Source organism: Pygocentrus nattereri, chromosome 3 (genome assembly GCF_015220715.1).
Source record: "Pygocentrus nattereri isolate fPygNat1 chromosome 3, fPygNat1.pri, whole genome shotgun sequence".
Taxonomy (NCBI): domain Eukaryota; kingdom Metazoa; phylum Chordata; class Actinopteri; order Characiformes; family Serrasalmidae; genus Pygocentrus; species Pygocentrus nattereri.
This window is the reverse complement of record NC_051213.1, coordinates 46,267,962-46,292,403: the sequence shown is the minus strand read 5'-3', so window position 1 is coordinate 46,292,403 and position 24,442 is coordinate 46,267,962. Positions and strand designations below refer to the sequence as shown.

Genomic DNA, 24,442 nt, shown 5'->3' with positions numbered 1-24,442 from the left:
CAAGTTACAGCCGGTGTAAAAGCTATTCCCAAAGGAGTGACTAACATTATGTTCCTCTTCAAAGAGACTAATATTCATAACAAACAACTCCCTAAACTCACCTTAGCTGCCTCACAAAGTTCCTCCTCATGCCTCTAAAACAACTAAGGCTGGCTGTTCACTACACAAGTTCTAAACTCTTTGTCGTGAGGGTGCTCACACTAGACGGCAAGGCAAAGAGAGAGTAACACATAATGAGTTGGGCTATGAATAAGAACTATAACTCCCAGATCTCCTCAGAGATCAGACGACACAAACAAAGCTAAGCTTACTGGGCCAGACCTGTTTGTGTTTTTATGCGTAGCGAAAGTGTAAACTGGGGACTAATGGAGCTAAGAAACACTGATACAGTGAGAGCTGGAGAAATATTACACTACAAACCGGGAGCTGGCTTGAAATTGTGAAGAGAGTGACCTGAAGCCTGGATCCATACATTAAAAACATGATTACAGCTCTTATTTGCCTGCGTTTCACATGCAGCTCTGTCTCAGTGCTTCGCTGTTCAGGCAGTGTGCATGTATTTCTCCTTATTCTCTTCTAGCTCTCTGATTGGCTAAGTTAAGTGATACTTTTTTTATCCCACAAATGGGGAAATTCCACCTCTGCATTTAGCCCATCCGTGAAGTGAAACACCACATACACACTAGTGAATACACACACACACACACACTAGGGGCCAGTGAGCACACTTGCCCAGAGTGATGGGCAGCCCTATCCACGGTGCCCGGGGAGCAATTGGGGGTTAGGTGTCTTGCTCAAGGGCACCTCAGTCATGTGCTGTCGGCGCTGGGGATCGAAACAGCAACCTTCCTGTCACAGGGCCAGTTCCCTAACCTCCAGCTCATGACTGCTATTGTTCAAATCACTCACTGAGTAAATATCTGACCTTGTTGCACTGCAGGACTCATGAACGTTTTGAGTTGTAAATATTAGATGTTTGATAATATCGGAGGAAACTCTCACACTACCCTTTGCTTTGGATTGTGAAAATTTGTCGCAAGAGGCAAATCAGGGTGAAAAAATCTTGCAGTGTGGGCCCAGCTTAAAGGAAGCATTTCTGAAGAGATTAAATATAATGCAATCCACTTATTTAAGTAAGGGGAAAGTCATAGAAAAAGTGCTTCCAAAACTGGAGTTGAAGAGTATATTAAAAAATACTTAATTAATTTTAACAACTGCACAAGACCTGACAGACCAACAAAACTGTCCCCATAGTACTTAGAGCTTGCCTGAGCATCACTAACACTGGTTAGACTGGCACTATTAGCTAAAATGTAAATAGCTTTGTAGAAACAAAGACACCTTGCGTAAAGCTACATTTTCTATTGACATTATATATCAAAACGAGATCAAAACTGCCCCTAACCAATATTAGCAGCTGACTCCTCTAATTTATGCTGATATGATGGCACGTGACTAATAAATCTAACACTACCCCAAAACCTTTGGTGAAAAGACGCTACTTTTGTGTGCTCTCATAAACTAAAGTACACACGTGACTGTATCAGATATCAGACAAGTATCAGATCGTGTTTTTTTACTTTTTTTGTATTATCTGTGTGACTCACCATGTCTGTGCCCAGGTCAATGCAAAGGATGGTGATGGTGCCCAGAGGTAGTGGAATGTTGACGATGATAAACAGCAGGAAGGGAGTGATCTCTGGGATGTTGCTGGTCAGAGTATAGGCAATGGATTTCTTCAAGTTATCAAAGATCAGGCGACCTGGAGGGAGAGTGAAATTTATTATTTATTGATGTATTTATTACAATTATAATTACTGTAGCATTTAATAAAAGTACAGGTCACCATCCTGTCATGCAATGGTCTCCTCTTGTCCACTCACCTTCTTCTACTCCAGTAACAATGGAGGCAAAGTTGTCGTCCAGCAGGATCATGTCTGCAGCCTGCTTGGACACGTCGGACCCAGCGATCCCCATGGCAACACCGATATCGGCCTTCTTCAGAGCGGGGGAGTCATTCACACCATCACCGGTTACAGCAACAATAGCCCCCTGAGAGATACAGCGAGACAGAGAATGAGAGAGAGAGAGAGTAAGCAAAAGTTTTAGGCTATCAAGTCTGTGTGTTACACTCTATGATGACCAAATGTCAGAATGACAGAAATGCATGTATTTATACGTACCTGTCGCTGGCAGCCCTCTACAATAATGAGTTTTTGCTGGGGAGAAGTCCTGGCAAAGACAATTTCTGTGTGGTTTCGCAAAATCTCATCGATTTGGTCCTGAGACATGTCCTTCAGTTCTGTTCCATGGATTACACAAGCTTTGGCATCTCTAAAACACACATGCCACAACCATGATCAAGATATTTGGATTTAAAAATACCAAAATCGACACAATTTGTTGCTACACGTGTCAGTGCATGCGTGAGCACAAATAAGTTATCAACTGCTTAACTGTAATTCTAATGGAGTTAAACTGTCTCCGATATCAGCAAATAATACATCAGCCACCGCTACATCATGCAGCTCTTACCTTGGGTTGACCTGGCTGACTGGGATATTTAGGCGGGCAGCGATGTCCTCCACTGTCTCGTTGCCTTCAGAGATGATGCCTACACCCTTAGCAATGGCCTTGGCGGTGATGGGATGGTCTCCAGTCACCATGATGACTTTAATACCGGCTGAGCGGCATTTCCCCACTGCATCGGGCACGGCGGCACGGGGTGGGTCAATCATGGACATCAGGCCCACGAAGCACATGCTATCTGTCTGGAAATTGACGTCATCTGTGTCGAAGGCAAAACCTTTGGGGTACTGATCTTCGGGCATAAGGAGGTGGCAGAATCCTGACATGGAGAAAAGCAATGAAAATAGTTCAGTACACCATCAGATGCAGGGTTCCTGCACCATTTTAAAAGTAAAATTTAAGGCTTTTAAAAGACATTTTAAGACCTCAATACACATAATTTAAGACCCAAAAATGTCATAAAAGATTATTTGGTAGAAAATATTCAATTTATTGTCTCCCACATTGGAAATCAAAACTTAACTTAATTGTTATCAACAATCTTTTCAATTTTGTTCCATTGTGATGCAGAACAGAGCCAGCATAAGATACATAAGCTGCATTACATTAAACAACACACTGACTTGCATGTAGAAACCATACAGAATTATAAAATAACACAAAGCATACTGCATTGTAAATAAGCTAAAAAAAAAGTCCTCAAAACAGCTTGTTTGCAAAACAACACAAAATGTTATCACATGAATCTTAGAGAGAAACCAATGAACAGGTCAAATTCAAGAGGTCAAAATTCTCTTCAAGACATGTAGCGTAGCTCTGCCACTCTCTTCTCAATTTCATGGTCTAGGTCCATCAACTCCCCTCTCTTGTCCTTGCATCTTTTTCTCATGGAGTTGGATTTAGTGATGAGCTCTGCCATCTTGGTCCCAGCTGTATTCTCAGCCTTCTCTGCAAGGCTATCTGCCTCCTTCTCTAGAGTGTCACACACAGTTAAGACAGTTCTTCTTTTCTTGCGTAGCTGTTCAAGCTCATTTTCAGCCCCTTTTCTCTTGTTCATCTGTTTTGCCTTTTCCTTTTTCTTCCTCTCATCTTCCAAGAAGATCCTATACCGGTTGTGTGAAGTTGCACATTCATTTAGCAGCTCTTTAGTTAGTGGCACTTTGACCACTCCACCACACATCCTCACATAGTCGCAGATCAGTCTCTGTGAGACTATATTGTCCTCGTTCATACTGCACATCTCCACCTCCTTGTTTATGGAGAATCCACGCTCCACAGTGGCTTGTCCATGGGACAGAAGCAGTAGCTTTTCCACAAAGCTCCAAAGTTCTGCATATCCATTCATGGCCTTATGCAGGACGCTGTCAACTCGCAATGTCCCATCCAATGCACTGAAGACCATGAATTCCTCTCCTCTGGCCTCATTAAACAGGAACTTCTGAAACTGTTGTGCAATCTTATCACCTGCATTTACATAAAGACAAACACATTTGTATATTTTCCAGTTAAAATTATATTTTGTGAAATCACAAGAGATTTATATTCAATATACTCTGGAAAATGAATCTCAGATTTCCAACTATATTTGAACTAAGTCCAAGAACATTTATTAGGCCTACAGACATGTGTTACAACTCCTACTAGGCTATATTTCCAATAAAATAAAATACAACTAAAAAGATGCAAGTAATAGGCTAGTATAACTTGACATCTAAAATATGGCTATTTACTGAAATAAGATATTGTCTTAGTCAACGACATTGAAGGGAGAGATGCAATAACATTTAGAGCAGTGGTTCTCAAGCTTTCTCATGTCAAGGACCCCGAAACTGGCACAAATTAGACCACAAATCCCCATCTTTTAAGATTCAGGGGTGATAGTGGGAAAAATTCCTGAGCCTGAACTTTTTTTCTCTGCTCGGGAGGTGAGCAGGGTGGGGGTTCTATGTATGCGACACACTTAACACATAACTTGTTGGCCCCTGGGCGCAGATATACGTCTATGTATAACCCTGATCTTCATTACGGTCAAAGAATTTTTGCTTTTGAATGAGTCCCTTCAATGATAGATTGTGTTGAATTTTGTTGAAATACATGAACAACATTCAGACATGAGATAAACAAACCCAATATAAGCCTATATTTCAGAAGCTTGTGCAGATTATCAGAACTCTTGGGACTAGCAGGCCTGTTCAGGAATCCATACCTGTTTTTAACTAGTCGCATACCTTATTGCTTCTATAGCATCGGAGACTACAGATACTACAGCCATACCAAGAACGGTCAGCAGGTGGCGATAACAATACTCCAATACTCCAAAGTAAACTAGGAATTGATTAGTAGCCTAACCAAGTGACATGAACAAGGACACATTCATTTCTTTTAAAAATATAATAGCAAACTATGCAGCATTTATTTTAAATATATGGTGCATTAATTAAACAGTTACAGTGCAACAAACTCATAAATAATACTACAGCCCTAAAATTACTATTCAGTTCCATTTTCCCCTTAATATAGGCTTAATATAGTTGTGTTCTATGGCTGAGTTTATACGTCTCGCGTTGACACTTGAAAAACGCGGGATTTCCTACTGAATCTATCAATTTGTTTGGTCAAAGCAAGTCCCGCCCCGCCCTGTTTCTGACTGGCTTAATGGCTAGTAGGCTCGGCCTTGGTGTTGGTTACAGTGAAACCTGCGCATGTCAGATCAAGAGAAGCGTCAGATCCTATGGTCAGATCACGAGGCCAGGGGTCGGCAACCCGCAGCTCTTTGATCCCTCCGATGCGGCTCAGCTTTTGAAAGTAATTAATTTAATTAACGTCTATTATTTTTGAGACTTAAAAAAATGTTCGGGCGGAATATCACAAACGGCCGGTATTTAGTTTCGGTTCGCTTGACTGACATGTCGGCGTCGTCACCCCCACCCCCACCCCCCGTTCGCTAGAGTGAGATGTCGTCGTTTTAATATATTATGTGGCTCTCACTGAAATAAATGTCCAATTATTTTGCTTTTATGGCTCTCTGAGTCAAAAAGCTTGCCGACCCTGCACTAGGAGAACCTTTTTTTTTTCCCCGCAGACACGTCGGTACGCCGGAATTCCGGCGTGGCGCCTGAAAGCTATCAGGCCTGAAGATTTTTGCTTTTAGAGGTCTTATTACAAAAAGTGTATGAATCCTATGACCAAAATTGTCATACATTCTGTCACTGTGTGATTTATTGATGGAATTATAGTGAGAATAAATGATTCCCCTGGAGTTCACTTTTAAAACCACTGGTTTAAAGAAGGTGCCTAAAGACTCCCTTTGCTAAACCATAGGTAACTGTTCTTATTTCTAATATGTCTACAGATGTTACCCGATGTGACTCCTCCTGACAACTTCTTGTCGTGCACACATTTCATGACGAGGGCCTTCATTTTTTTCAAGCACATGTCTGGTTCAGTGTGCATCTTTTGGGGGTCCAGGCACAGCATATTTCGGACAGTGGGGTACTTCAGTGGGCACTTCAATAGAATGTTCTGACAAATTTTTGAGAGGGCACTCTGGCTGTCTCGCATGAACTGTAACACATCACGCTCACTTCCACCCTGACTGCCTGACATGTCCTGACAAATGCACAAAAGTCATGTGTCACCTGAAACATCAAATAAACTCTCCCTATGTGTAACTTACACTACACAACATTTTACAAATCCTGTGAATAAATCAACTGCTTGATGTCTAATCTTAATCTAATCTATTGGTTGTTTTAGAATAAATACTTAAGTAGTCAAATTACTTGCAGCTGATGTAGCACATTGTTGAAGTCATCCAAGATAATAAATGGTACCTTGAGGGCATCTGTGGCTCCCAAGCCAATGTCCACTTGCTTTGGACTGACCCAAAATTTTTGGTCTGTCACATCAAGCTTGACCAGATTTACTGGGGAAACATCAACCTGAACATCTCGCTTTATAAACCGCCTGAGAAGGCTCTGAAAACAGAATAGCACAGGCATAGTAATTATTATTATAATCAAAATCTGACTAAGTATTACTGTATTTACAATATATTCTACAAACATCAACATGCTGAAAATGCATTACTTTGTTTTATATTTCATATCCTCTGTAAGTAACGATGCTTAAATGACTAACCCTTTAATAAATTTTCAGCTGTCATTAGGCCTACCCTGATTAGATCCTCCAAATCTCTGCCTAAGAAGGGAATCATCGGGGCATCTGTCTGGTACTTGGTGAGAAATGGCTGAAAAGTTCTTAAGATACTCATGAAGAAGTGCAACTTTGCCAGGATAATGGGATCCATCCGTGCTTCTGCGATGGTGTCATACGATGATGACCTTGGATTGGGGAGCTTCTTGGCTTTGACCTGATCCACACAGGAGACAACATATGGCCAAATTTCAATGGCTCTCTCAACTGCTGGAAGGTTTTCCAGCCAGCGATGTCCACAAAATGGCAGAGGAAATCTATCACACTTGGTCAATAACACAAAGTCTTCCCTCCTTGCAGGTGCATAATGAAACAGGTAGTGCAGGGCTTTCAGAACTTTTTCAACTTGCCAAACCGTGAAGCCATTCTTGAATGAGTTGTGCATTGTGTGAAGGCCACAACTTCCAATTATTTGTAGTTGGGCTCCACCACACTGCTCTCTGTGTTCCTCTTGTAAGAGTTCAACAAACCTCCAATTAACACTGGGCCCATCCATCAAGAGTGAGAGCATGTTGTTCAGATTCAGCTCTTTTGTACCTTCCTGCACATATAAGGGGTGGAAGGGGTTATAAATTCAACGTGCCAGGTAATCCACATTAGATTAAAAAATGGTTCCATTAGTGTAAGGATGATACTACTACTACTACTACTACTACTACTACTACTACTACTACTACTACTACTACTACTACTACTACTACTACTACTACTACTACTACTACTACTACTACTAATGTGTGTGTATTATTATTTCTACAGGTTCACTAACTGGTAAAATCATATATTCTGTGCTAAAATACATCAATTCTAATCTGTACTTACAACATGGCTTGATCCTGCATCTTAAAGAGTTAATTTGCAAAACAGATAAAATCCATTTGTTATTGATGAAAAAGCTTGCTTTTTATTGTGCTTTGCAGATTCGCAAAAAAACAAGGTTTTTCAAATTCAATTTAATTCATAAGTCATGTGTTATTGTGCATTGAACGCACTATCAATAAAAAAATACATATTTAATAATAAAAATGGAGATAGGTTTTTGCAAATGAACTCTTTATAGCTCTTAGGCGTATGTTTACAGTTGCTATAGCAACAAGTGACAGCCGACGTTACCAGCTGTTAGCTAGATTTGCCCAACAGTCTGAACAACCCCCCCCCCCCCCCCCCCAAAAAAAAAAAAAAAAAAAAAAAAAAAAAAAAAAAAAAAAAAAAATCACAAAACGCCATATTTCAACAAAATCAACTACCAACAGTTACACCCCTTAAACTCTGAGCTAACGTGCTGCGAATAGAACAATGGTATACAATTTCAAACACAGTCATAAAGTTACTTACACTGAAATGTCCCAACATGTCCTCGGCTCTCGAGTGACCCACAGTAGCGGGAGATGACATGGTGTGTGCCCGGCTCATCATCAGTAGTCCAGAACCGCAAATGAAGGTCCATTTGTTTATTCTTTGTCGTTTTATTCATGCTTTCGTCAAACATGATAACATACGGCTTCTCACTAACGCTGCGCGATAGCTCCTTGATGAACGAAGCGATGCCATATTCGGCGATATATGCACTTTTATTTTCACCACAGCTGAATGACTTTGCAAGCTGGGAATCGGGGAACATGGCAGCAAAGACTTCACTTATCTCATTAGATTTAAATGAATTGTGCCTCATTACGGTGTGGAGAACCCAAATTACCTCTGCCTTTTGGGTCTCTGGCGGTGAAACTAAGTTTTTAATAGTCGACTGAGAGGTGGAGCTGCAAACAATGCAGGGATCAGCCCGGGCTTGCTCTATTTAGCTGCGGCCATGTGCCGCAGGTGCTTTCCTCCCTTCATGTGCGACTCGACGGCTTTGACCCCCACGGTCCCTAAAGAAAAAGGTTTTTTGCAGAATTTGCACATTGCCTCGTTTTTGTTTTTGGCTGGTGCCAGCCACATCCTACATGCATCCTCTTCCATCCATTTGTCGTTAAATTTGCACTTTCCCATCCCGCATGCATCACCGCTCACCGACAACCGCGAAATGTCACGCCGCCCGACGTCAGGCGTCTGTCGCAAACGTACCGTAAAGCGATTATGCGCGGGGGGCTCTCATTTTCTACACCTTCTTTGTACAAAGTTAATCAATCGAATACACACTATTAGACGCATCGGCATTAAACTCACCATCCGAATATTTAATACCTACAGCAAATGTACGGTAAATTTAAGACAATATAAGACCTTAATTAATGGTATTTAAATTTAAGACATTTTAAGGACCCGCGGGAACCCTGCATCACACAAGTAGTATCAGGTCATGTTCGATGTTTTAAGAAAATTCTGGTTCCACTGACTTACATTAAAAGTAAAGTCTGTTTATTCTTTCCCCTGTAAAGTTGCCATTTTGGGGATATGAGGTTTTGTCCCAACAACAGTGATATTTTATTTATTTTATATATTCATCTACAACTCCGTTGGCTTATTATAGAATTAGAATCAGTATTATAGAAAATACTGATTACCACTTTTGTTGTAGTGTATAACAGAAGCATTTTTCTGTTTCTCTCACTTTAATTCAGCTCAATTTGATTATTTGATTATTTTTTAATCGGCCTGAGTCTTATCATTTCATTATCTCCCTTCCTCCTCACCCAGCACTCTCTCTCCCAATCCTCCCAGCTCCAGGTAGGCATTCTGGAAGGCCTCCTTCATCTCCTCGTCCATGGGTTGCTCTTTGCCCTGTATCATGATGGTGGAGCAGCGGTCCAGGATGCGCTCTGGCGCACCCTTCATCACGAGCAGATAGCGGTTATCATTGGGGTCCTCCGTCTCATGGATAGACAGCTACGAAAGAGAGAGAAGGAAGTGTATAACAGTATTATGAATCACAGCTGTGGGTTTTCGATAAGACTAAAAAGAAAAGAAGAGGTATGTTTTTGATGGAGGGCTGTGGTGGCATTGTACGCCAAGATATTTTATCTTGTTGTTTAAGACAATGTGCAAAATATCCTGTTTTTTTTTTGGGGTCCCACATTGGCTGACTACTTTAAATGTAACCGCACCATAGAGGCGAAACTTCACTTTGAATTCAGTGCCTCGGGTGCAATGAGCACCAAGTTCAGAGGCGTACATCCACAAGTCGCAACATCAGTGCGCGCACCCTGAAACTGTATTTGAGTGTCACATCAAAATAAGTATATTTTCAGGGAGCCCCCAGAATTTAGACTCTGAGACATTCAGCAGGTCCAAGAGGTTAAGTAGGACCCCCTGTATTTCACACCTTGGTTTAAGAACTGCTAAATTCCATCATGTCTTGGAATAAATGAGTGAATTTGCTAAATGGAGCTAGTTTGTTCTAATCATTTTAACTCTAAGGACTCATTGACAGTTAAAATGTAAAAATCTTAAAAAAACTCTTAACTACAAACCTCTTACAGAAGTTCCAGAGTAATTCATGTATAATACAGCTTATCGCTGCTGTCAGATCTCCACTTTTGTTCTTTTTAATTTTTTTTCATCATGATTTAAAAGTACCTGCTCCTCTTTACATTGTGTGTGAATTTTATGATGAATGGATGAAAAGAAACAACCCAAAATGACTCAGGAAAAATTGTGGTTCCACTGACTTACATTAAAAGTTTTTTCTTCTCCTGTAAAGTTACAGTTTTGGAGATACGAGGTATTGTTCCGACAGCATTATGATTAATAACTGATTGATATGACTATGTTTAAAGGATTAAACACATACCTGGTATTTGTTGGTGGAGTTGAATGGGATCTCGGCTACTTTCTTGTTCTTCTCCCTCATGTGTTTCACTGAGCCGCAGGACAGCTCAATACACTTCAGCAGAGCGGACTCTGAGGCATCACCGGCCACGTCCCTCTTCAAGATAGGCAGAGAATCTTGGCCTGCCTTAAACACTGCCCTGTTACACAGGGACGCCACACGAGCCAGAGACACCCACGTCACTGATGTCTTATCGAACGATGCACCTACAAAAAAGGAAGTTAATGTTCAGATGGGGTGATAAGTGTATGCTGTGTATGTTGACCTGCAAGATCTCTTGTATGCAACTGTGCCCCTTTTTTGCTTTCAAAACTTGCCACTTTAAATCTCTTGCAACTTTAAAATCATGTCAGAGAATAAGACGCAGATTCTTGTTCTGTTAGCTCCTATTACAAGTTCAGCTAACTCGCAATTTTAAGGCAGCCCAGCAACCTTTTTATGATCAAACCCTACATTTTCTGCAGTGTAATTAGGCTTTGATTGACATTATCGGTATTTATTATGAAAAAAAAAAAAAGAATGCAAAAGCATCACAAAATATATGGGATGTTGACGCCTCATTGCTGCTGCCTTTATTTTACATTTTTGACCTCATTATAAAAAAATCTCAAGGTTCTCAGCTTAGCTCATACAGCTGCAAAATAAACAGATTATATGATTCTTACGGCATGGATAATAGAGTCATTTATTATGGGTTATTCAAATTTCCAGACAACAATCAGGTGCCACAGGAAACTGCAGAAGGCATAATGGTTCAATTAGTAGCTTAATTAATAGATTACTTGATCTGAGAATGATTGAGTTGCAGCCCCAGCTCACAGTGATGTGTTGAAGGCCACTAACCGGACTGATCCTCGGTGGTGTCAGCCTCATGAATCTGGTTGTCAAACCACATGTGGGCCACGGTCATACGGTTCTGCGTGAGAGTTCCGGTCTTGTCCGAGCAGATGGTAGAAGTAGAGCCCAGGGTCTCTACAGCCTCCAGGTTCTTTACCAGACAGTTCTTCCGAGCCATGCGCTTCGCTGTGAGAGTCAAACACACCTGGCAGACAAAAAGAAAGATTAAAAGGACTGACTGTGTTTCATACCTGTACTGTATGTTTCTGTTAAAAACCTGTGACTCACTGACTGTAATATGACGCTGTCCTCTACGACCTTTAGAACTTATAGAAAATGAGCATTTATCTAGAGCTGTGGATCAGGGGTGTCCAAACTTTTTTCAAAGAGGGCCAGTACTGTGTCAAAAATACCTAAGGGCCGACCTGTCATTCACAAATGATTCAAAATGTTTTCAAAATATCAGCACATAAGAGTTTTATGTGAGCTGCTGTGTTTCCTATCACTGCATAAAAGATGCACAAGGCTTCTTTTATTCCTGGATTGTTCATTCAGAACAGTTTGGATCGATAAGCACTTTAAACTGTAAAAATACAGCTTGAATAAATGCTGCATAGCCACACGGTTGTTTGACCTTAAAGGCTAAATGTTTACTAAATGACTGAATTTAATCTCATGAAAAGTTTTCCATCCCGCCAAAATGACCAGTTGTCGCTGTTTAGTTTGAGCTTTATGTCTGTAGTCTTGACTAAATGTTGTTCAGTAAAAGAAGCTGCAGGTCAGGTCAGCTGCCACCATCAGGTGAAAGGAAGAACGGCAAGGTCCTGGCTTGTGGGCCACATTTCACATTTGGTGCTAGGGCCAGACTTTGGACACCCCTGTTGCAGATCATTCTAAAACGTCTGAGAAAACTGCATTACATCACAAATAGACTGAACATCAAGATCCTGAACATTTTGAAACTGGTGACCAATCTCAAGACAGATGACCAAAAATGACTATAAATTACTAATTACTATATGATGTTTATCATTTAATGAATTTTTGTTAGAAAATAAACTGGCCAAAACATCTAAAATACCTTTAATTGTAATAATATTATTTATTATAATATTGTAACTATAATAAGGATGGTACGAAGTGCGCAGTGGGTAGTGCTGCCACCTCACAGTAAGAAGGGCCTGGGTTTGATTCCCCGGCCGGGTGACCAGTGTCCTCTCTGTGTGGAGTCTGCATGTTCTGCCTGTGTCTGCGTGGGTTTCTTTCGGGTACTCCAGTCCAAAGACATGCAGTCAGGGGAACTTGAGATGCTAAAATGCCCCTCGGTGTGATGTATGTGTGTGTGTGACTGCCCTGTTGTTACATGTAGGTCTGGCACTGTTAGGGTGCTGGGTATGTTCTGTGTGTGTGTGTGTGTGTGTGTGTGTGTGTGTGTGTGTGTGTGTGTGTGTGTGTGTGTGTGCGCCTTTGTTCTTGCAGGTTGATAGTCCACCTGACCTTCATGGGAGGAGCAAAGGGCTATATAATCTGCAGTCACTACCAAGACGGCAGCCAGAGCTCACACAGGAAGTGGTGCCTATGCTGTGCGTGCCTCTGGTTCCCTGCTGCTACCACCACTGCCATGTGTTTGCTGTGTGCCATCATGTCTTTCTCATTCCTTGTGGAACGTTTCTGATCTGCCGTCTCTAACAGCACACATCACATAGCTTATTGTTACACGATATCCAACCCTACGCCAACCTGAGGAGTCCAACAAGTAAGGTTGAGGTCATCACGTAGCCGTCTGTGTGTATGGATACACCAGGTTAGCAGGCGGGTGCCCCATTTGTACTTTTGTTTGTTAGTTCAAGTATTTGGGATTTGTTTAGAATAACTATAGCTTAGATTAATGTTTTGTTTTCTTTCCTTTGGCACTGTCACCGGTAGGCCTCAACATATCTAGGCCCTGTGTGTGCCTGTTATGGTTGGATGTTTTGTGAGTTTTAATAAACACACCTCTTGATTTAAAACACTAATTCTGTTCTGGACTCTTCACTTCTCTTGTGTTCCCTTTATGTGTTGCAACCATTTTAAAGCGAGCCATCCTAGGTTGTAACACCTGTGATGGTCCAGGGTGTTTCCTGCCTTCTGCCCAATGAGCGCTGGACCCCCCGTGACCCAGAAGATAACCGGCTTAGATTGTGTATGTGCGTGTATTAACCATACAACAGCTTAAACATAATGTGGGAGTGTATGTGTGTGAATAATCGTGCGTAATTTTAAAGAATGCTCACAGTGACAGTAGCTAGCAGTCCCTCAGGCACATTAGCCACGATAATGCCGATGAGGAAGATGACGGCCTCAAGCCAGGAATAGCCCAGGATGATGGACAGAATGAAGAAGGAGACTCCCAGAAAGACGGCCACGCCGGTAATGATATGGATGAAGTGCTCAATCTCCTTGGCGATGGGTGTCTTCCCCGTCTCCAGGCCGGAGGTCAGAGTGGCAATGCGGCCCATCACTGTACGGTCACCAGTGCATACAACAATACCACGTGCAGTTCCTGAGAACGAGAGACAGTCCGGCACATTCAGTCAGCTGAATGTAGTAAATGATCACACACTCTAAGAGGGGCAGTTCCACCAGAAATATTGTAATTTGGTCAACAATTAATGGATGGTTTGTTCATTTCTGGCCAAATAATACATCAAGCTAATCAGCCAAGAAATATTTGGTGTCTTGAGTTAGTTTTGTTAGCTTTGTGCTAAAGCTACGAGGCTAATGTAGCTATCAAGCAATGAAAGCTTATGACCCACCATTTAGCACTGCGCAAACATGTTTCATCACACAGTTGCCATGTTGAGTTATGTAATCTGAAATTATGTGTGTGATTTGCATGTGAGGTTAGAGGACATTGACGCAAATTAAATTTCTGGTTGAACTGTAAGATGCGCTATGTTTGCTGTTATATATGAAGGACGTCAAAGATAAATAAGTTCTGGAGTTTATTCATCCTTGACGAACAAGCTGAGATGTAATTCTTGCTTTTAGTGACGCAAGAAAAAGAATAAAGCAAAAAATACAGATGAATTCATCTCAGCTGAACAGAATTCAGTTGAAAGAGTAAGTAAGTTGGTGAGAGTGTATGAACGAATGAATGTATGAAAAAGAGCCAGTACCCTCTACACAGTTGGTGGAGAAGAAGGCAATATTGCGGGTTTCCAACGGGTTGTCGTGGGTGCAGTCGGGCGATCGTGTCTGTGGCTCTGATTCGCCAGTCAGAGAAGAGTTATCCACCTGCAAACACACTCAGCTCAGAATCTCTCAGTTTAACTGCCTTATTTCGTCCAACAAGGTCCTGACATTGTAGGACACCAGATATTGAAAGCAAAGGTCCACATACTTTTGCCACTCCCAGCTACGTGGTATTGGATCATTTTCCTCAATAAATAAATGAGTCTTATATTTTTGTCTTGTTGGTTTTGGTTCTATTTATCTACTATTAGGATTCAAATTAATGCAGAAATATAGAAAATTCTAAAGGATGTACACAAACATTCACGCACCACTGTATGTGTACTTTTGTGTGTGTGTGTATATATATATATATATATGTGTGTACCTTGCAGCCATGCGAGGAGATGATCCGAAGGTCAGCAGGAATCCTGTCTCCTCCTTTCACCTCCACAAGATCTCCTGCCACCACTTCCTCCGCATTAATCTGCATCTTCTCTCCTTCACGGATCACCAAAGCTTGCTGCAGGTAGAGAGAGCATTACACACACACACACACACACTCAACACAGCGTGTGCTCTCAAACCACGGCATCTGGTGAACAAACAGTGAGCGGACAGTACCTGAGGCACCATGTTCTTGAAGGACTCCATGATCTTTGAGCTCTTGGCCTCCTGAAAGTACGAGAAGCAGCCGGTGATGATGACCACGGCCGACAGCACGATACCCAGGTACAGCTGAGGGAGACAGAGGAACACTTGATTTATTGATACTTCATCTAGTGATAGAAAGCATGTCGCTGATGTCAGAAGAAAACCTTGTATCTCCAAAATGGTAACTTCAAAGGAGAAGGGAAAAACGTACTTTACTTTTAATGTAAGTCAATGGAACCAGAAATTTTTTTTTGGTCTATTCTTCATGAAATGTACACACAACATAAAGAACAACAGATGTTTTCAACTTATGTCAAAAACTGAAAAAACAAAAGTACACAAATCCTGTACTGGAGTTAAAGTAGATATCCAAGGTAAAATATTACTCCAGTAGAAGTAGAAGTTCCTCCCTTTAGACCTCCACTTGAGTAAAAGTACTAAAGTATTTGCCTTCAAATGTACTTAAGCATCAAAAGTAAAAGTACTAAAAAATTAATTAACATAATGCAACTTACAAGTTTAGTAAAAACTGGCTTTAAACTCAGGATCACAGATGAGCTCCTTTACTATGTTGATCTGTAGGCGTCTGTTCATAAACATAAACCAGCCCAAACTCATTTACTATAAAATGAAATGGTGTTTGTAGAAATTCAGAAAAAAGCCGCGTCAGTCTCGACTGCATATGTGGACATATTTCTATATTGTGCTCTATTTACACAAAGTTAGGTTAGTTCATCATTTATGTTGAACAGACTCTCCCAAAGTTTTACGCTGCTGCGCTGACGTTGAACTGCGTGCTGCACTGGGTCGGTATGACCAACAGGTCAAAACCAGCTCTAAACAAAGTGACCGCTGGGCCCTGATTGGTGCTCTGGCTTTGCGCTTCTTTCGTTTTGACATGTGACGTTTTTATACACACAGAAACCAAGAGGAACGACAGATTTCTCAGAATGTAGGAGGAAAAAGTCGGATATTAGACTCTGAAATGTAGTGGAGTGAAAGGAGAAAGTCGCCCAGACTGGAGAAACTTCAGTACAGATACACCAAAAATACTAAAGTACAGAAACTAATTACATTTACTGAGTTACTGTCCACCACTGAATATGACTGATGCAAAGTATGCATTTGTGAGGTATTCGTGTCTATCTAGGTTCATTAGTTCATATTCTGTTTACATGTATACGTAAAGGCTACGGTTAGTCAACGATAACATGAAATGTCAACATATGGCTAATACTGCTTTGATGAGCCACAAAAGAAGAAACTGCCGTCACACAACCAGAATTTACATTGATATTGAAGGTAAATGGAGAGAAACCAAGCAAGGCTACATCCGGTGTGCCCCAAGTGTGAGTTCGGCACGGTACACTGAAGCATAATGCAAAGCTATGTCATTTTAATTGTACAATACAGTTGCAGGGACCTTTAAAAGAAAAGCACCCACACTGCAGGACTTCTGCTAGTCAGTTAACTGAAGACAGTAACAGAAATAGCGAATAGCTGCAGCCCTAATGTGACTCTTACATTGTCCCCAGCCGGTTCGTCCTCAGTGGCGGCCTGGATGGCGTAGGCCAAGAAGCAGAGGATGGCACCGATCCACAGCAGGATGGAGAAGCCCCCGAAGAGCTGTCTGCAGAACTTCACCCACTCTGGAGTAGTAGGGGGAGGGGTCAGAGCGTTCGGGCCATCTCGTTGCAGAAACTCTGCTGCCTTTGCATTAGTCAGACCCTAAATGAGACAGAAAGAGAGTAAATATTACAGCTAAAATGATTTTATTCATCTAGATTTATGTCCATATATAATATAACTGCATTGGATGAAATATTGTTATTCCTACTTTAGACACTCTTATTACACAGCAGGACACTGACAGCGCCACAGTCGTCTATAAAGTATCTGCTGCTGTTTGTGTTTATAGAAGCTGTTTCACAAACTGTATGTGACAATTTATTTATACACTGATCAGGCGTAACATTCTGACCACCTCCTCGTTTCTACGCTCTTTGTCCAGTTTATCAGCTCCACTTACTGTATAGTTGCACTTTGTAGTTCTACAGTTACAGACTGTAGTCCATCTGTTTCTCTGATACTCTGTTACCGTGTTCTTCAGTGATCAGGACCCCCATGGACCCTCAAAGAGCAGGTACTATTTGGGTGGTGGATCATTAAGAGCACTGCAATAACACTAACGTGGTGGTGGTGTGTTAGTGTGTTGCGCTGGTCTGAGTGGATCAGACACAGCAGTGCTAAAAGGGGGCACAGCAGGTAAGAGGGGGCTAACTAAGTATCAGAGAAACAGATGGACTACAGTCTGTAACTGTAGAACTACAAAGTGCAGCTATACAGTAAGTGGAGCTGATAAAATGGACAATGAGGTTTTATTGATATGCCCGATCGGTGTGTATGAAGTGCATGTACCAGCTCATCTCCCTGTGGAAGGGCTGCATTACAGTGCCACCTAGTGGACATATTAAGACATCACCCCAGAATGAACATATACTGGATGTATTCTTCTTGAGCGCAAGTGCATGTGAATGAGAGATACACTCACCTGAACTATATCCGTCTGGAATTTCCGGCATACTTCTTCTACGGACATCTTGTGTTCTGTCTGAACAGGGGAGAACACAGAAATGACTGAGGAAAGCTTTTTGTGTGTGTTTTGGCCAACTGGGCATTTACTGAGACTGTAAAAGTCCTGGACGGCAGTAAAACTTTCCCTTGTTTTACAAGGGAAGTCTCTGACTCTTGGACTTATACAGGCAATTTTGACCTTTATGAGTGCATCTTTTTTCAACCTTACGAACGCAAGCAAGAGTCGTTATGACGTTTGCAGTATTCAGGTGCTGGGAATGCTCACTGGATTGCTCAGTAGGTCTGAAGCTGCAAGAGATTCAGAAATTAATCTAGATTTTTTTCGTCAAAAAGCACGTATTTAACGTACATCGTCCGCCTTAGTGTCACTGAGTGAACCGGTGCCTTTTTTGAAGAATTCTGCTTGGACTAATCTGTGACATATCTGATCAGACAGCTTAAAATAAAACATCCCTAATGCATATTTTTTTAATTTCGTGCATTTTTGCCCTCGTCCTAATATTTCAGGGGCTTTTTTTAAACTTTCATGTAGGCTTGTCACAATTATAACATACTAGCATATAGACAGATTATTTAGGACAGAATTATTTTCCAAAGTTGTCAGTATGTAGTGATGGGTTGAGGAAAATAAAATAAAAAAAAACATTAAAAATGTTCATTTCTGACTGATGCTGTAGCACTTTTAGTCAGTCATTCTCATCATTAGCACTAAAATGGGTACTGAAATGAGATTTGAGGCGATTTAGCCTCATCTTCCTTCACTAAAGCAGCTGTCAGCAGATGTGAGAGTCATAATCAGGATAATTGATCCCCTCCACTGCTTTTTTTAAACCTTGGCCGTCCCTTTCCTCCAGTCCCTTCTCGCACTGGTCAGGCTTTAGGGACGAGTGATGGCACTGATTTTCTATTTCCCATTATCCAGTACAGTCTAATACGAATGCTAGTAATCCAAGACGGACACTTTAAAGACTTCTTGCGCCCATAAAGCCGTCAGCTTTAAAAAAGGTCTGCTTACATCACAAGAGAATGTAAACTTTATCAGTTGAGTTGAGGCAAATAAATATGAAAACAAAAGCATGAAAGAGGTTTTCTTCCCTTGGAGTCTTGTCCTGGGTTTTATCAAAGCAACATAAATTCTGATTTTTGATTGGTGGTTAACCCTTTTATAGGGCAGCAGTGAATAACGTGCCTGCCGTCAGTTGGGAGCTAGTATGTATCGAGAGCTGGGAAGCAAGATCAGCCAGTTTGGCCACTTCAGGTGTGCATGTTAACAGTTCAGTCGTGCGCTGGGGGTTAGGAAACCGGCCTTGTGACCCGAAGGTCGTTCGATTCCTTGAGCCGACAGCACGTGACTGAAATGCCCTTGAGCAAGACACCCAACCACCAACTGCTCCACAGGTGCCATGGATAGGTCTGCCCACTGCTCCGGGCAAGTGGGCACACTGCCCCCTAGTGTGTATGTGGTGTTTCACTGCACAGATGGGTTAAACGCGGAGGTGAAATTCCCCCGTTGTGGGTCTCTCGATCTTAATTTGCATGAAATGAAAGAGACACATTTTTATTTGCCAAGCCCCTGATAATCTGTGTGGAAATCGGTGTCTTACCAAAGGAACTTCCTTCTTCAGATCATCCAGATCCTTTGTCCCTTTCTTCTTCTTGTTGGGGGAGCTCTTATCATCTTTGTCCTGCGTGGTAGCCACGCGGTAGCTGTCTGACCGCCCATACTGAAACACACACAGGGCATCCCGTCACTCAGGGCAGAGGAAAACAGCTGTGCACCCACGAAAAATAACTTACATATCCTCTCTCTCAAACATGTCGCTGCTGTCAGACCTTGAACAAAACCTTGCATCTCCAGAACGTAACTTTACAGGAGAGGGAAAATAACCTACTTTACTTTCAATGTAAGTCAATGGAACCAGAATTTTTTCCGAGCCGTTTCTTTTGGTCCGTTCATCATGAAATTTGCACACAATGTAAAGGGCAACAGGCATTTCTCGAATTATGTCAAAAACTGAAAAACGACAAAAAAAACGGAGATTTTCTCCCGTCAACAGCGATACACTAAAAGACTTTTCTGCTCTTTATCGTCATTTCTCAGATCTCAGGTTACGTTTTTAGGTGCTTTAAGTGATTTCAGGACACACACATGGACAAAGACCTAAGATGACTCATTGTCTTCATCAAAGAGCCTCTGATTAGATTCGCCGGTTTGTCTCAGTCCCTGATCTAAACTAGATGAAACGGTGTGAAGGGTGGCGCAGACCCCATAAGCTCTCGCTCACACGCACACGCACACGCACACGCACACACACACACAGGTTAACCAAGTTGTACTGAAACGCTTTCATGCTTCAAAAGCTCATTAATTGATGCATGGTCTCTCTTTGTCCTTTATCAGCACGAGAGATGAAAGATCAAACACGATCTCTGCTGTACGTGCGCTCGGGTTCTCTCAGCCTAAATGAGCCTCAGCAATAATAAATCTCATCATTAGCGCTAAAATGGGCACTGAAATGAGATTTGAGGCGATTTAGCCTCATCTTCCTTCACTAAAGCAGCTGTCAGCAGATGTGAGAGTCATAATCAGGATAATTGTTCCCTTCCACTGCTTTTTTAAACCTCGGCCGTCCCTTTCCTCCAGTCCCTTCTCGCACTGGTCAGGCTTTAGGGACGAGTGATGGCACTGATTTTCTATTTCCTATTATCCAGTACAGTCTAATACGAATGCCAGTATTCCAAGACGGACACTTTAAAGACTTCTTGCGCCCATAAAAGGAGAAAGCTGCGATTTCTTCTGATGCAAACTTAATAAAAACATATTTCAAAGGCTTTGCATTCGCCTCATCTGCCCAATCTATGTCTGAATGTGTGTATTTATGAATCTATTACTGCCCAATTGCATTCTCCAAGAAATGATATGTTTCAGGAAGGTAAGCAATTAAATTAGCCTTACATTAGATCCTATCACTACAGTCGAAAAGGAAACGTATTACACGTTCTGTTGATTTTCCAAGTGAAAATTTTAAAATGGAAAAATGGGGGAAAAAAACTATTTTTCTGATAATTTTACAGCATAATTTCTATTTATTTGCCGCATTTAATATAATGGGGGTGGGAAATAAGCATAACATATAAAATGTTTTCCCCCATTATGTTAAATTCAGCAAATAAACTTCAGTTGTGCATTAAAATATGTCATTTTTTAAAAGTCAGCCAGAAATTTGTTCAGGAGTGCCCAAACTTTTACACACGATTGTACCTGTGTGTGTGTGTGTATGTGTGTGTGTGTGTGTGTGTGTGTCTGTTATGTTCAGGGGCTACACATTAACTCACACATTAGCTGCAGTATTTCTGCTCAAAGCATTTTAAGTACCAGGGAAACAAATTTCCTGAAAATCCACTTTATGTAAGGGTCGGGAGCATCAACTCTGTCCAACGCCCACCCTGCGCGTAATTCTAGGCACCAGGCAGGGAGTCAGTCTGGATTTGCTGCTTCCTCCTGGAGAAGGATCAGAGCCAGCATGACTCCCGTGTGAATCAGCGGGCCTATTTTAGGTGAAGTGGCCTCATTAAAAGCAGGAGGCTGACTTTAGCCTGACCATACTGATCAATACTGAGCTTCCAGGAGAGCCAGCACGGCTTCCTCAGAGGCGGAAAGGCGCTATTTTAGTCTAGCGATGCATGACTCCCGCTTTCCTAGAGTCGACTCCCACTCTCCGTTCCTCCCGCTGGAGTTGAAGGAGTCGACTCCTCGGCTCTACTTAACTTGGTGCCAGAGCCAGGCGTTCTAGTTAACTAACAATCTGTTTTTGTTAGAACAGTTTGCTGCGTCCCAGACCGCATACAGTCAAACTAAATAGCCAAAACCAGCACGCCACCGTTAGAAGTCCATCCATCCCTTTAGTACAGTGTGTACGGTATAAATCAGTAGAACATGCAGTTTGGGACGCAAGAGCCGACTCCGAGTTCATTTCGAAGAATCGATTCTTTTGAAATTGAATCCCCATCGCTGTTTCAGTCTGTTACGAGGCACTTCCAGTAAAACATCCCGGCCCTGTTCATGAGCCTGAAGGAAGGAAAACCTTCTCAAACGAGTTAGCTTAGCTAAACGTGCCCTTTTCTCCTCAAACCTTGTAAAGCTCGCGTTTTCGTTCAAGAAAGAGTGCTGTTTTTTTTTTTAGGGGTAAGCCGAGGTTAAATAATTTCCAAATATGTAACCTGTCTTAGACGGAAAGGGCTTACAAGATAAACAGTACTATTAAAACCTGAAACCTTTGTTTTAGACCGTGTGCAGGTGATGCCGAGCCTGGCAGCGTTCCCTCAGAAGACCCTCGGCTTTAGCCACCGTTAGCTTCACTTCACTAGCTACATCCAAAATTGCCTTTTTTGCCGCTGACTTTTGGAGTTAATGTTAGCTAGGATACCCAGCAGCTCCCCTTCCTTCACATACAGTCCTGTTTACTACCTTTTTGTGAATGTCTGGCTGCTTTTCACCCTTCATGTATGTTTTCTTGGGGCGCTGAGTGAATTAAAGTTAAACTGAAGCTGCCCGACGACCAAAAACCGTTACAATTCAAAATGCGCGCTGTGCTGTCAGTGACTTGGCTGAGCTACTTAAAGGGAAATTCCACCAAATTTTTAATAAAAATTCTTTAGTCATTTGTTGAAACGCGTGATTCAGGTGTTGAGATGGAAACAAATAATTCATAGTGGTTTGATGTAAATTGTAGAGAAACTTGCTGGCTCAGATTTCTTTACAGTGGTGGTGAATGGAACCAGGGGTCGCCAATACATACAATGCAAATATATTTACACGTATGATTTCCGTGCCACAATATTTGGACTCTTTATTTTTATGCCTTGATTTCAGCGTGTGTGTGAAGTTCTTAGGTCAAATCAGAATGAATTATACACCTCAAGTTGACCCTTATGAAAAATCCACCGTACTACTACAAGAAACTATACAGTGTCTATGGCGCTGGATATTTTTATAATATATTTTAATGTCCGTACAGTCATTCAGCTAGAATACTTGTACAGTATCCTGTAGAAAACTGTAATCATTTGCCATCAAACTCTTACTGGAATGCTTGTGTCACCACTATAGATCTTTTTCATAAATAAACATATATAAATTTATCATATATCAATAAAATAAAGTAAAGTAAAATCGACATAAAGAGAAACATGAAATACAAATTTATCATATATGGGTTGTGGAGATGATATGCAACGGTGCAGGTGTATGTTCTCCATGTACTCTCTAAAGTTTCTATATGTGCGCCCTGATGGCTGTCCTAGACGTCAGGTTATTTTACACAGCGCAGCATGAAAACCCAGTCCAGTCAACTTGGCCTGTTTAACTGTACAAGGACACACCTGTTAACACCCACCTACACAAGGGCACACGTTCACAATCGCATGTGCACCGTCACACGCAGAGCGAGCCGCCAGGTGACACGGCTATTAAAAAAGAATGAGCAGGTGAGAAAGGGAGACGGATGGAGGGAGGGAGAGAAAGAAGGCATGAGAGGACAGATGGAAAGAGAGAGGAGTGTGGGGGTGGAAGGATTGACAGAACGAGAGAGATATCCACGGAGATATAGATTACAATAGAGGCAGAAACTAGGAAGAGGACGGAATATACGGACACATTTTACTATATATATATATATATATATATATATATATATATATATATATATATATATATATATGTGTGTGTGTATATATATATATATATATATATATATATATATATATATATATATATATATATATATATATATATATATATATATATATATATATATACACATATATATATATATATATATATATATATATATACACACACATACACACATACATACCTACATACATACATACATACATACATACATACATACATACATACATACACACACACACACACACACACACACACACACACACACACACACACACATACATACACACACAAAACCAATATATATGTCACTGTTGTTGGAACAAAACCTTGTAGCATCAAAATTTTAACTTTACAGGAGAAGGAAAAAATATACTTTACTTGTAATGCAAGTCAATGGAACCAGAGGTTTTTCCAAGTCATTTTGGGCTAATTCCTCAAGTCCATTCATCATAAAATTTACAAACAATTTAAAGAGCAACAGGCATTTTCAAATTATGTCAAAAACTGAAAAACGACAAAAATGGAGATACAAGGTTTTTTTTCTGATAGCAGTGATTATATATATATATATATATATATATATATATATATATATATATATATATATATATATATATATATATATATATATATATATATATATATATGTGTGTGTGTGTGTGTGTGTGTGTTTGTGTGTGTGTGTAGAATTGCTGTATATGGTTCTTTATGAAATTGGTTCTATATTGCACCAAATAAGGCTCTTCTGTTGTTACAAGTTTGGCACTGCACCAATCCACAACCCTTTTTGGTGCTATATAGAACCATATACACAACACACTGCACCATACAGAGAACCATTTCAGCATGAAATGGCTCTATACAGAACTCATGGTTCCAAATGAAACATTTGTCCTTACTAAAGAGCCCTTGAACCATCTTTTTTTAGTGTTTAT

At 41.1% G+C, this 24,442-nt stretch overlaps 2 protein-coding genes across 3 annotated transcripts in view; both read right to left on the bottom strand.

Moving 5' to 3' along the window:
* The window catches only part of atp1a3b (ATPase Na+/K+ transporting subunit alpha 3b), a 46,698-nt gene that overhangs the window by 5,652 nt on the left and 16,604 nt on the right, over positions 1–24,442 (bottom strand). Inside the window, exons 2-15 of the mRNA XM_017706072.2 lie at positions 19,417–19,536; positions 17,769–17,828; positions 16,742–16,945; positions 15,188–15,301; positions 14,952–15,086; positions 14,509–14,626; positions 13,624–13,892; positions 11,357–11,555; positions 10,475–10,719; positions 9,378–9,570; positions 2,536–2,848; positions 2,184–2,334; positions 1,884–2,052; positions 1,608–1,762 (exon numbers count right to left, since the gene is read on the bottom strand). Of these exons, the coding sequence (XP_017561561.1) occupies positions 1,608–1,762; positions 1,884–2,052; positions 2,184–2,334; positions 2,536–2,848; positions 9,378–9,570; positions 10,475–10,719; positions 11,357–11,555; positions 13,624–13,892; positions 14,509–14,626; positions 14,952–15,086; positions 15,188–15,301; positions 16,742–16,945; positions 17,769–17,828; positions 19,417–19,536 (2,445 nt within the window). The remainder of the gene's footprint in view (positions 1–1,607; positions 1,763–1,883; positions 2,053–2,183; positions 2,335–2,535; positions 2,849–9,377; positions 9,571–10,474; positions 10,720–11,356; positions 11,556–13,623; positions 13,893–14,508; positions 14,627–14,951; positions 15,087–15,187; positions 15,302–16,741; positions 16,946–17,768; positions 17,829–19,416; positions 19,537–24,442) is intronic.
* On the bottom strand, positions 2,860–8,991 carry LOC108432320. 2 transcript variants are annotated; one of them, XR_005130132.1, is made up of 5 exons: positions 7,567–7,675; positions 7,215–7,285; positions 6,704–6,901; positions 6,363–6,506; positions 2,860–3,993 (listed from the first exon to the last, which is right to left on the bottom strand). XR_005130132.1 is itself a non-coding variant. In XM_037537356.1 (5 exons), the coding sequence occupies exons 1-5, from the start codon at positions 8,414–8,416 to the stop codon at positions 3,871–3,873; spliced, it is 1,206 nt and encodes a 401-aa protein (XP_037393253.1). In that variant the 5' UTR covers positions 8,417–8,991; the 3' UTR covers positions 2,864–3,870. The 2 variants fall into 2 exon arrangements, 1 of the variants encoding a protein (XP_037393253.1); XM_037537356.1 differs by adding an exon at positions 8,080–8,991 and having other exon boundaries at positions 2,864–3,993; positions 6,704–7,285; positions 7,567–7,586.

Excerpts from the sequence above, each read along its gene's own strand:
- LOC108432320 (XM_037537356.1), bottom strand. The coding sequence starts at position 8,416 with ATGAGGCACAATTCATTTAAATCTAATGAGATAAGTGAAGTCTTTGCT. Across the intron at positions 7,587-8,079 it reads ACATGTTGGGACATTTCAGT|ATGCAGGATCAAGCCATGTT; the intron begins GTAAGTAACTTT and ends TAACTCTTTAAG. Across the intron at positions 3,994-6,362 it reads GAGCCACAGATGCCCTCAAG|GTGATAAGATTGCACAACAG; the intron begins GTACCATTTATT and ends ATGTAAATGCAG.